Here is a 13,270-nt window from a genome sequence, read left to right on the forward strand (position 1 = left end):
CAGAAACACTGCTGCTGAGGGATGTTGGGGAAATAGGAATTCTGCCAGGACATTTCTGAAAGCCATGCTTATTACTCCTTTTAAAATGACTCTTCCCTGACTTATGAAGAAAGTGGCAGTCCTCCACCCAAGCGGCTCCATGCTGCTTTCCCGCCGTTAGGGTGTGTGAAGTGCTGGGGCCTTTAGCTGGGGATGGGCCTTGGTTTTATTTATCTAGCTCCTTTGGCCTGAGGGATAGGTACCCTGTCCAGGGTGTTTGGCTTGGAAAGGTTTAAGTCTCTTTTTTCTTTAGCACGGGAACATACTTTCCCGTCTTTAGCATTTGAACTTGATGTCTGTGTCTGCTTCTAACACAGTCTTCCTCTTTACAGGTATGCCTTACACTTTCTCGTACAGAGTGGCATTTCCTACTGCATCATGATCATAGCAGGAGTGGAGAGCATGCACCAGTGAGTATTGACTGCGTTCACTGAGCAGAGCCCGATCAAAAGAGCAACAGAGGCACACTTACTACACGGCAGTACTCCACAAGGGCGATGATTTCTTAGGGAAGCAACAGTGTAAAATCTTGGTGTGTGTCCCTCCCCTGTCTGTGCGAGTCAGCTGACATTTGACGTGAAGGACTGCAGTGAACCTCTGGCTCCTACCTATTAGACTCTAGGAGAACTCCGAGCTGTGACAAAAGCCGGATATACCCTTAAGGGCAGAATTGTTCCAGTTTAACAGCTACTGTTGTACTGGTGGTAATTAGCAGTGAGACTAGAACAGAACTAAAGTAAGGAGATGGAGATTTAGAAGGGAAATCTAGGACTGAGTAGCTCGAGGGAACTCTGGGAAGGAGACAAGGAAATAATGCCCCTGTTCCTGGCTTGAACACTGAAGAAGTAGTAGAAGCAGTTTCCCAAGGTAGGGATTCTGAATGTAGAAACCATATGGAGGGGTAACTAGACCCCTAAAACTGTTTGGTATGCAGTAAACATTTAATGGGCATTTACTGAGTCAATGAGTGCTGGCTTAAGCCGCTGTGAGGGGTGCACAGCAGTGGCTGAGTTACCAGATAGCTGGCACGGAAGTGTAAAAGGTGCTTGAGAGACCCCGCTAGTGACGTGCGGCAAACGGTGTGTGCAACCAGATTTCTGAATTCCTAGAACGCATGGATGGCTCTGTGAGTTTTGCATAAGAAATCACAATCTTAGTGCTTGATTAAGTCTAGTTTTATTTTGTGTTCCGTGGTTGCCTCCGTGGGTCATCTCCGGTTGTGATTGGCTTGTCAGGCTTCTCTGGCACAGGGGCGAGAGTGTGGGGTATACATAGAGGGTTTAGTCTGGTGGCTTGCACAGCCTGAGGCTGGCCGTCTACACGCTGGAGAGCCCGAGGAGCCAGTAGTCGCTCAGTACAGAGCGAGGTGGGCTGAGGACAGAAGTGAGAGACGTGTGGCTCCAGCCTGAGGCTCGAGGACTCGAGGCCTCCCGACGGCCATCGCTGGGAATCTACACTGACGAATGGAGTATGATCCTGGGCCACAGCACCCACCTGGGAAGATCCGAGGGCAAGACACCTTGGCTGGTTTTCTCTGCATTTTTCTACTGGAAAGTTGGCAACCCTCATTTAGGGCAGGGCCCTTCTGACTTGCTGTCCCAGGCTTGTTTTTGGAAATGCTCTGACAGACAGACCTAGAAATTTGCTCTGTGAGTCTCTTAGGTGTCCCTCAACTCAATCAAATCGACAAGATTAACCTTCACGGATTTGGACTTGGTTCCCTTCCCCAGCTGTGCTAGCTTTCCTCTTCCTTCTGTAGATGTTTAACTTTGATAAGAGGAAAAAGAACATTTCGATTGTGTTCTGGGCGAAGCAATCTTTGTATCATTACAACCGTATTTTAAATGTTTAAAGAGATTATTTTTATTTATGTGTATGTGTGAGTGCCTACTTGTCTGAATGTGTATCACGTGTATGCAGTGCCTTCGGAGTCCAGAAGAGGGTGTTGGGTCCTGTGGAACTGGAGTTACAGCCACGAGGATGCTGGGAGCCCTACCTAGATCCTCTGCAAGAGCAGGAAGTGCTCCACTGAGAGGTCTCTCCAGTCCCTACAGACCTATTTGTAAGCCTTGAGGAGCTAACAGGCTCAGGGTGATACTTCATAATGATGAAAAGAGTTGTGTTTCTGACCCAGATAGTAGGAGGAGAAGCAGATGAAATTGCTGGAAACAGAGGAGTAGGCTGCTGGAAACTGTGATAGGCTTTTGTGTTGAGATGATAGTCAATTCATAGCTTAGAAAAAAGAATTACTCCTTGTCCTGAAAGGCAAGAGTTGTCAGTGGAGTCAGTGTCCTTACACTTCAGTATTAACTAACTGATTAATTAATAATTAATTAAGTATTAATTCAGTCTGAAGGGATCAGGCCTAACCATGTGTACTTATGAACAACACTAAGTGGATTCAGTAGTGTGTGTGTGTGTGTGTGTGTGTGTGTGTGTGTGTGTGTACATGTGCAACAATATTAATTATAGAAGAAGATGTCATGAGTTTGAGGGGGAGGGGCATAGTTGGAGAGGGAGGAGTAGAAATGGTGCAGACATTATTCATATATGAAACAATAAAATTCTGCACTTGGATTGTAGCAGCTGCATGTCAGGTGCTTGGGAGCCACGTGTCTGGCATGTTGAGTGGCGGTTTTGGCCAGTGCACGTAGAGAGCGTTTCTATCTTTGGGACAGTTCTGGAGAGCGCTGGGGTGATGTGCAGCTCAGTAGGATGAGTAGTGCTGCCCTTCACAGGAACTTTTCGGGGAGAATGTGTTTCTTGTTCTTGCACTATTGTGGGCACTAGCACTCAGTGCTCTGCTCTGTCGCTGCTGATGGGCTTAGCGGGAGGTCTGGTCTTTTGAGTTGTCAGTGTTAAAAATGTAGTGGGAGGATAAATAATTAGAAACGTGTGTTTTGGACTCCTTTCTCATTGCTTTTATTTCAGTGCACACACAAGACTTCACCTTTCTTTCTTGTTTTCTCCGTGGTAACTTACATTCCTTCTTTTCAGCATAGTTTTACATGATGTGTATATTTATTTAAAGAACCAGAGTTTAAATCCTTAGCAGTGAAATCTCTGTCCTTTTCTGAGTGCGTAACAGTTTTGTGATTTTTATGATATTCATTATATAATTGTTCTGCTTTATGTAACATTACCATGTGTTAGTTAAAATATTTTAATGTACTATAGACTTGATTTCTATAGTTCCCTGCTTAAAACACTCATGTGCGCTGTATCGTTCAGATCCATAGCTAGATAATTTGTCATTAGAACTTAATCCAGGGGCTACAGAGATGGATCAAAAGTCATTAGTAAAGAGCACGTGTTCTGTGTGTGCCAGCATTTGCAAGATAGAGGCAGGTGGATCACTGTGAGTTGGAGCCCTGCCTGGTCTCCAGAGGCAGTTCCAGCTCAGCCAAGAAGACTCTGTCTCAAAAGCAGAGCAGAACAAAGGAGCACTTGCTCTTGCAGAGGACAGGACCCACAGGGTGGCTCATAACCACCTGTAACTCCACTCCTAGGGGGTCCCATGACCTTTTCCGACCTGGGGCACCAGGCATAAAAACGTCTAAAAACAAAACAAAACAAAAAATCTATTCTGGAATCCAGTGTTTTCTCTAGATAGTATTTTCATATAAGTTTTGGAGTTGGAGGGGAGGTTTAGGTGAGTTGGGGGAGGGTTTAGGTGAGTTGGGGGAGGGGTTAGGTGAGTTTTGGAGGAGGGGCTAGGTGACAGTCACCCAGAAGAGTGTTTAGAAGCAGAACAGCCTGCATATCTTACTAGTAGGTCTAGGCTGCTATGACAAAATGCCAGAAACTGACAACTGATAAAACAGCAGAAACTTATTTCCTTGAAATTCTGGAGGTTGGACAGTCCAAGATCAAGTGGCAGTAGACTGTATATCTGGCTAGAACTGGTTCCTGGTTCATACTCAGCCCTCTTCTGTCTGTGACCTTGAGGTCAAAGGTACAACAGTTCATACTCTTGGTCTCCTCTGTGAGGTCTTCTTTAAAACCCCTGTATGAGGCTCCTGTATGATATTACCATAATCAGAGCCCACCTCCAGAAACCCTTGTGTACACATTAGGTGTCAACACCGGCTCTTGAGGGACACAGACATTTTAGATCACTATGGACTAGGATATTAACTCTCCTAATTAATATAAGGAGATCTGGGCTTTTGCTGGATTCACCCAGCATTTTCCAAAGCAGGATTTGGCAAACTGTCTCAGTAACAGACCATATGGTGAACTTCAGGGTCTGCAAGTCATAGAGCCTTTCTCACAACTCTCATGCACTCTCTTCTTAGGATGCAGAAGCAACAGGAGTGTACTGTGCTTTAGTAAAACTGTGTTTACAAAGACAGAACTGGGATAGATTCAGCCAAATCACGACAGCACAGGATCCATGCTGTGTTTCCTTCTGTAGGGAAAAACGGCTTTCTAAGCCCACATGGGCGTGCCGAAGCCCAGTCTCCTCCATGACCCAGGTGAAGTGGATCCAGCTTCCTTAAGTGATGAACTTTTCAATGGTGCAGAACAAGCTTTTGTGAATGGGTGTGGGAACCAGAACACCCTTCTTGTACTACTTAAAAAAAAAAAAAATCTGTGCTGGGAAATATGCTTCCAGCTTCATAAAGGCAGTCTCAAGATCTTGAAAACAATCGAGAGTAGCCATTGTCTTAACGTAGATCGCGGAAAGGGTGTCGGTTTTGAGAAGTTAGAATATTTTCCTTGTAAGTTGGTGGTTGTGAACAAAATCAGTGACCCATAGAGTGAAAAGAGGAAAGTGTGAGCATTCGGAGTGTAAGGACTCGTGCTGTGGGAGACGCCTTTAGAGCTTCGAGAAGGGGGCTTGTGCATGCTGCCCCTGTGTTGCTGGGACCCCAGTATCTTACAGAAGCAGCTGAGGGAGACTTTATTTTGGCTCATAGAGTTGGAAGGTTTTAGATCATCGTGGTGAGGCAGGTCCTGGTGGGGGGAGCAGGCGGCAGAGTATTCTCATCAAAGCAGCTCAGGGAGCTGGGGGGTTGAGCCCAGAAACAGGACTGTGACCTCAGAGTCCTGCCTTGTGACCTACTTCTGGTAGGAAGGCTTGACCCCGTAAAGATCACACACCCTCCCAAACTCTGACCTCTGAGGGGATAGGCGCTAACAGCATGAACCCTGGGGGACATTCCAACTCAAACCACGGGCAGTTTTTAAATCTCCTGTCCTGAAATGGAGGTGCGTGCCCGTGTGGGGTGGCCTTTATTATTGTCCTGCAGTTTCCAGAAGCTAAGAAATAATTCCTTTCACTACTGGGTGGTAAAATCCAGCAGCCGACTAAGACACAAGAAAGGTCAAATTCTAAGTCTGACCTTGAGCAGTTGACCTTGATGGTAGATTGTACAATGTGGGACTGAGTTCAGACTCTGCCAATCATCACCAGCTTTGAGATCAGTCCTTTCAGGGCCTCGGATGAACTCAGTGTCTCAGCTGAGGGGGCACTGTGGCATATTCTTCATACTGTGGGCATCTGGGTATGTTGTAATTAGAAAAAAGGGCACAGACACCAGGAAGTAGCATTTAAACTTGTAGATGAAATGTTTTCAGAGGCCACCTTTAGTTACAGAGTCTTGCTGAGTCTTTCTCTAGTGTCCACTGGTGTCATGTCAGAGTGTCCTGTCCCCCCACCCCTAACTCGTGCACCCTTCTGTAATTTTCACCACTGTGAGCTACAGTTCACTTTGGGGCTCCCCAGAGTATGAACTCTTTGGTAGAACAGTTTGCATTTGTGTGAGCATACAGCCAAGAAAGCTCATTAAGGGGAATGGTCTATTCAGTTCTGTTCTGCTGAGTGGCTTTTGTAGCTCTTGTTTTCGAGTGTGCTTTGTCTGGGTTGGGTACTGGTTCCTAGTGTTCACCCAGGAGGCTTCTCGGCAGCGTGGAGTCTATCCTGCTGGTGAGCCCAAGTGCTCTCTGGCTTGGTCAGGGGCTTGCTGTGCATCGAGAGTGTTCTCTGTCCAGCCGCTTGCTTAGCCTCTCTCTCTGGGGTTCCCCCCTAGAGCATTGTTGGCAAGGAGGGGTGGTGTTGAGGGAGAGAGGCAGGTTGAGCTGATAGAGCCCATATCACAAGGTCGGGCAGTTCTAGGGTCCATTGCTATTGAGACTCTTAAGTGAGGGTTTCTAGATGAAGAATGTTATTCGAATTACGCTTACCGAGTTCACAATGAGTGGCGATCCTCAAGCTGCCATCTGGTAGGCAGAAGCCTCCAGCCATTTGAAAATGTGTCCTCATGAAGCTAATTAGCAGTGGTTAGTGGCTCAGCAGTAACTCTGTGGGGAAAACATTAACTTCTCTGAGGGTAATCCTGGGATCCTGTGAGAGACAATAACATGTGGCGGGAAGGGAAGTGGACCTCACTTCTGTTTTCCTTAGCGTTCCCTGTGGACCATATTCAAGAGCCTTTCGCTGTCCTGTGGAGAGTGCAGGCTCTTTGGTGATAGCTGTTGCTGACTAAGTGCTGTGAACTACAGGCATCTCTCCAGTTTTGTTTTGTTTTTTTTTTTAACTTCCCTCTTCATGGGTCATGTCACCACAGTTGCTATATATCAGGCACTGTGCCAAGCCACTAGGGACAGCCCCCATGTGCCTGTGGCTTACCCATTCTACCAAGATACCTTCCTGGTTTTGAAAGTAATAATCATGTTACTTAAAAATGAGGTAGTTCTAATAACTAAAATGAGACGATTGCTTGTTGATGAAGTATAAAGATTCGTCTTTGGACTTCGAGTATATCCAGAAACTAATTGTACCTTTGCCCCAAGAGTCTCTAATTCTTTCCTGAATATTGCAAAAAAAAAAAAATTCAAAACAAAACAAAACCTTCAGAGCTCATGTAAGCATTGAGATGGATGGGGACAATAGGTCTGTTGTTTGTTTTGATGAGCCGTGCAGTTTGCATAAAACTGGTGCTTTATGTCAATGTCACCTAAACTGTAGCCATTGAGAGGAGGGGGCCTCAACTGAGAAAATGCCTTCATAAGATCCAGCTGTAGGCCCCAGCTCCGGAAAAAAAGAAAAAAAAAAAAAGATCCAGCTGTAGGGCATTCTACTTAATTAGTGGTCGATGGGGGAGGGCCCAGCCATTTTGGGTGCTGCCATCCCTGGTTTGGTGGTCCTGGTTCTACAAGAAAGCAGGCTGAGCAAGCCATGAGGAGCAAGCCCATAAACAGCATCCCTCTGTGGCATCAGCTCCTGCCTCCAGGTCCCTGTCCTCCTTCAGTACCTGTCCTGACGTCCTTTGATGATGAACAATGCCCGGAAGCGTGGGCCAAACAAACCCTTTCCTCCCTTGCTTCTGTTTATGGTGTTTCCTCACAACGATAGAAAAGTTCTTCAAGGAAAATAAGTGTGGATCCTGGGTTATTAGTTTCTTTTTGAGTTTTAGGTAAGAACCGCAGTTGTATTCCCCTCTGTGGTGTGGTGCATCTTGTGCACCTGTGGCAGGCACAGACTTTCTAGTCACTGTCAGGGAATGGAATGAAAGGGAGGAGCCTTTGGACTGTGACTTGGAACTTGAACCTCACTGCATTGAGGGCTTTGGCGTTTTTAAATACCCCATTTACCAGATGGGGTAGTACTGTGTGGGAGGTACAGGGGAGGGAATGGAAGTTTCCTCAGGTGGAGTCCCTTGAGTAAGGTCACAGAGCAGGTAACAGCCTGTGTGAGAGGTCTCAGAGGTGGGGCTTAAGGGGACACTGAGGCAGACTGCTGAGGGTGTGGGGTTTACTAGGGGAATTATTAACGCCACAAGCAGACACACAGGTAGACCACAGATAGTATGGAGGGCTCTGAGGACAGGATGGCAGAGCCCACATGCAGCCCGGCTGTCTGACACCCAGGCAGGAGGCAGGGAGAGGGCCGGAGCTGGACGTGTGGCCACTAATACCCCATTGGATGGAAACTCACTTCCCCAGGCAAGAGACCCTGGGACCTAGAAGTCCTTTAGCTAGAGATTCACAGGTGTTTCTCAGTGGGTGCCTGCCAGCATCTGAGAGGGTAGGGGGTGCTGCAGACCACGTGGCAGCTGGGTTCTAACATTACATTCTTACACCGTGGAGGTCTCTGAAAACCATCATGCTGCTGGGAGTTCTTAGTTTGTTTACTGGAGTCTTAAAATTTTTTTTTATTTAAACAAAGAGATTTTTATTTGCTTATCAGCATAAACTTCCAGATCCATCTTCTGAAAGAAAAGCAGATACTATTGAGATTCTGTGCGTGACATTTTTTTTTTTATATCAAATTCCTGAGAATGTAGCATCTAGCATCTTCTAGAAAGGTTTAACCTTTAACTAAATGCTTGACTAGCAGTGATCTCCGGCTTTAGACTCCATGGTTTATTCAAAACGGTCCAGAATTTTTGAAATGCTTTGCTCGATTAGTAGAGTTGTAATAAATATAGACTGCAAAGTAACTCATTAAAATTTTTGGTAAACGTACCAGAAATATAATTTTAAAACAAATCTGTGTAGGAAAAAAATAGTGACTTTTATTATTGCCAGCTTATTCCACTCTCTGTATTTTGAGTGCTTATGGAAGGGAAGGCAAAGGGTAACAGGAAGTATTTAATGACCTGAAAACCTGCCTGGCATCCAGGTGAAGGGGCACTGGAAGGGTGAGTATCCATTTCCCGTGATGAAAACCCAGCAGCTGTTTTAATGAAGTAGAGGCCGAGGAAGGAGATGGGATGGCTTATCTTTTCCTGACCTTGAGATTGGCCCAAGGTCGCTGAGCCTGAGCAGCTCCTTCTGTAGGAAGGAGATAACGGAAGTCCAAGCTGGAACTGCCCCTTTTGCCTATCTGAGTTCTTTGTAATCTTGTCCCCTATTCATGCATTGAAAACTGTTCCTTTTGCAACACCAAAGATTAGAAGCTACTAGACTGTAGAATATAAGGCCCACCTGCCGTATAGCTCTCTGAGGCATTAAGGCTTTTAAAGTGCACAGAAACACGTTTAAATTACAGGCTCTTTTTTTGTCGCTGCTTACATTTTAAAGCACAAAATGCCAGTTTTGCAGAACTATTGTGACTCCCTTGTAGGCTTAAATGGTTCCAGGATTGTGCTTTTCCTTGGTAAATTGGAGGAGGCATGAGGGATGATTGATTGAAAATACTGTCCAAAGACAGAAGCCTATTTGCCTTTTGTCTTAGTTAGGGTTTTACTGCTGTGAACAGGCACCATGACCAAGGCCACTCTTATAAAGGACAACATTTAATTGGGGCTGGCTTACAGGTTCAGAGGTTCAGTTCATTATCATCAAGGCAGGAGCATGGCAGCATCCAGGAAGGCATGGTGCAGAAGGAGCTGAGAGTTCTACATCTTCACCTGAAGGCTGCCAGCAGAATACTCACTTCCAGGCAGTTAGGGTGAGGGTCTGAAAGCCCAGACCCACAGTGACACACCAACAGGGCCACACCTTCTAATAGTGCCACTCTCTGGGCTGAGCATATAGAAACCATCACACTTTTGTTTTTTGGTTGGTTTTTTTTTTTTTTTCTCTTTCTTGCTTTTCAAAATTTCAAGTGATCCAAGTGATTTGTTTTTAAAACAGTTTCTAGTTTCTGTGGTCTTTAAATTTGACATCCTCTAGTCACATGAACACATACACACATCAACTTAAACAAAGGATATTAAGGTAAAGTACAGATAATTCTTGAGACTTAAAGATGTGGGGTGGAAAGAAGCTATGGAAGGGAGACTGACTGGGCACACGGCCTCTGGTGGGAGGCTGGTCTTGTCTTAGGACTTGCTTCATTATCATCCCAGCTCTCAGCACCAGTACCAGGAGGGCTCATCTTTGCTCTCTAGTCTTCTGCCGTGTTCTTCTCCAAGAGTCAGGCTAGGAGACAGGAACAAACCCTCCCCCTCTCTCCCCACATCACAGAGCTGCCTTGGCTTCACTTTCCTCTTGGGTCATTCTGGGCACTGGGCATTTCTAAGCATTTGAGAGAGTGCCCAGCATGTGCTATGTCCCAGGGACTGGCAGTGAGCATTGGCTGTTACTCTCTCCCTCTGACACCTTGGGCCACCATTGCTCTTCTTTGTTCTTCTACCTGGACTCTTGTCAGCTGATCCCAGCCCTGCCCTGGCCTGTGCCCTGCTGCCCAGGTGGTCTTTCTAAAAGTGTAGTCTGATCGCTCCTCTTTTGCTTCAAACTCAGAATTTTCGGCTTTGCGGTGGCTCTGTGGCTGCCCCGCCTGCCTGTGCACTCAGTTCATAGCCCTGACTCCTTGGCTGCAGCCAGACCAGCCATAATGAACCGTTTGTAGTTGTATACACACCCCCTACTGTTCCACACTCTGCTCTTTTGTGTTTGCTGGGAGCCCCACCCCCATGTGAATTCCTGCTGTCCTTTCCCAGCCCTGTCTGCCTGACCCTGGAGGTCCCTTCCCTTCTTCTCTAGTAGAGTGAGTTACTGCTCTGCACAACTGGCAAGCTGCCTGCCTTACGCTGTGGGAGGATGCTTGCTCTCAGGTGGTGTAGCACCATGGCTTAGTCAGGTCTCTTCAGCTCCCTGGTTGATGTGTCAAACTGTCCCAGGTTACCCAGCTTCTGAAACCTTAGTTTTCCTCATGGTTAAGTTAGGAGTAATGAGGGTTGTCAGGGTTATCTAGAGGAACAGGTCTGATAGAATGTCTGTCTGTCTGTCTCCATCTGTCTATGGGATTTATTTATTAGAGGGGCTTAAAGGTTGTGGTCCAGGTAGTCCAACAATGACTGCCTAACCGTGGAGAGTCCAAGAATTTAGTAGTTGTTCAGTCCATAAGACTTGCTGTCTCAGCCGGTCTTCAGTATACGCGGGCATCCCAAAGAAGTCTGCTCTAATGCCAGTGGAGGGGTGGACTTGCCGGTGAGAGTGAGGTGGGCAGGCACAGCGGGAGCTTCCTTGTCCCACACCCTTTAGTCTGTCAGCAGACGGTGTAACCCAGATCTTCCACCTCAGAAGATCGAGACTGAAGGTGGGCCTCCCATTTCACAAGATTTAAAAGAAAACTCCTTCACAGGTGTGTACACCCACTTGGGTTTTAGTTAATTTAGTTAATGTAGTCAAGGTGACAACCTAGAGTAATGACCACAAGTCTACCCCTGTCAGTGTGGCACAGAATTCCATCTCCTTATATCATGCTTGATCTCTAAGTGAAAGCAATAATTAGGCCATACTTTTGCCTGACACGACAAACTATCCCAGGTACAAGCCACAGTGCATGACAAACTATCCCAGGTACAAGCCACAAGTGCATGACAAACTATCCCAGGTACAAGCCACAAGTGCATTATAAATTTTAGAATAGGTAGCGCTCTCTCTTGAGAGACATTCTTTTAGTATCTCAGAACTTAAGTATGCTAACCGCTGGTGTTCTCTTAATCGATGTTACAGTATGGGATAAATCAGGAAGGAAAATACAAATATCTGCCCAAAATGTGACAGGAACATTCATGTCAGTCATAATCCTCGTTCCTGCAACTTGCATGATCTTAGCTGGTATTTGTAACTACCTCCCTTTCCGACTATAGTCCCTCCACTCTCTGCAAGCCCCTCAGCAGGTCTTGGCTTTTGTCCTGGAGGAGTGGTCCATACCTTCATCCCTGAAGGATCTGTGCTCTTTGTCATCCTGCCTGGATTAGGCTGCTGTGGTTTCCCATTGACTTTAATCACAGGACATAGTAGCACCAAGAAATGTCCTGAAGGGTCTCCTGCATTCCAGACATAATCTTTCTTACCTCCATTGTAGAGAAGCAATCCAGTTTCCCCATGGTAATGTGGATCGATCACCCTTTTATTCCTTTCTTAGCCTGTTGGCTGAATGGCATCAGAAACCCAGATTGGCCAGGGGGAAGTCTGAGCTTCCAGTTCAACAAAATGTTTGTTGTGTCTCCTTGCAGGATTTCTCCCCACTCTAGAACCAATACCTCTAAGTTGGCAGAACTTAAAGTTGTGGGAACTGGAAGCAAAAGTTTTTTTCTAGTGAGCTACTAGGGGTGATAGTAGGTGGAACCATCTCCTTCTTTACCCCTTGACTCCTGGACCCATGGGTCCTGCCAATGGAAGAAGTTGCACCACATTTGGACACTTATTGAAGATCTCAGCCCTCCAAGTTGCTGCCACCTAATTGGCCCTATAATTGTGCTTCAAAAGGCCATTCCATCATTCTGTTGGGCCAGGTGCTCCAGGATGGTGGGGAACATGGCAAGACCAGTGCATTCCACAAGGTACCATTGGTCTTAAATGTTTCATTGTTTTATGTACCACCAGAAAAGGGATCACATGCTGTTGTTGTGAGGGATATTCTTCATTCTGCAGATGTTAAAATGTGAAAATAGCCGTGCATACCTATAACCCAATCATGGAGGAGGCTGAGGCAGGAGGCTTTAAAGTTCAAGGTCTGTTTAGACCTACATAGTAAGTTCAGGCCAGCTAGGGAAATGTAGCAGTGTCAAAGTAAGAATGAGAGAAGGGCTGGAGATGTAGCTTAGTGCTGCTTAGTATGTGTAAGGCCATGTGTTCAGTCCTTGGTCACACAGACAATGACAAACACACGTGCATGTGCACGCACACATGCACACACACGTTCACACACATGCATTAGAATGTACTGGGGTTGAGTAAGAGTTTCCCACAGAGTCCCAGCCATGGTGTGCTTTGTACATGGAAGTCTATTTGGCTCCTGCACCAGACTCTGGTCTGCAGGTGACACAGAGCGAGGCTCCTTCCGTGTTGTACTCTCAGAGCCTCACTGACAGCGTCCACAGTACCGCAGTGGTACACAGCACACCCGCGAAGTGACTGCTTGCGAGCTGACCGTCTCCTCTCACGCCCCAGATTCCAAGAGGCTGTACCCAGCTCAGTTCTTGCTTAGCTGGAGTTGTTGCCTTCCACGTCCCATTTCCTGGGCCTGGTCTTCACGTCATGAGCTGAAACAGATGCAAGAAGCCCGTGAGCTTTATAGGGCTGTTAGGATTGCATTTCTCCCTATCGTCTAACTCCAGTTTCCCTGCACTGTGATGGCGTGGGTTGGCTGGAGTTGAAGGGGAAAGCGCCTCCTCTGAGGGTCAGGCACTGACAGGCTTCCCTGCCTGTTTGTTGGAATTGAGGTAGGAAGCAGACCACAAACCCTTTCCAAACATGCTTTCCAGGGTCCTGGTTTTGTAGTAAACAGAACAGACTGGAACCTGGATTGCTGCTTGTGAATAACTCT

The 13,270-nt window shown here is 46.5% G+C and overlaps 1 protein-coding gene across 4 annotated transcripts in view; it reads left to right on the forward strand.

The window, feature by feature from the left end:
- Positions 1–13,270, forward strand: part of Mboat2 (membrane bound glycerophospholipid O-acyltransferase 2) — a 126,580-nt gene that overhangs the window by 49,430 nt on the left and 63,880 nt on the right. For all 4 annotated transcript variants that reach the window (NM_001108016.3, XM_087553178.1, XM_087553179.1 and 1 more), the window contains 1 exon segment: positions 372–449. In NM_001108016.3, the coding sequence (NP_001101486.2) occupies positions 372–449 (78 nt within the window).

Source organism: Rattus norvegicus, chromosome 6 (genome assembly GCF_021556685.1).
Source record: "Rattus norvegicus strain SHRSP/BbbUtx chromosome 6, alternate assembly SHRSP_T2T, whole genome shotgun sequence".
In the NCBI taxonomy this organism is placed as follows: domain Eukaryota; kingdom Metazoa; phylum Chordata; class Mammalia; order Rodentia; family Muridae; genus Rattus; species Rattus norvegicus.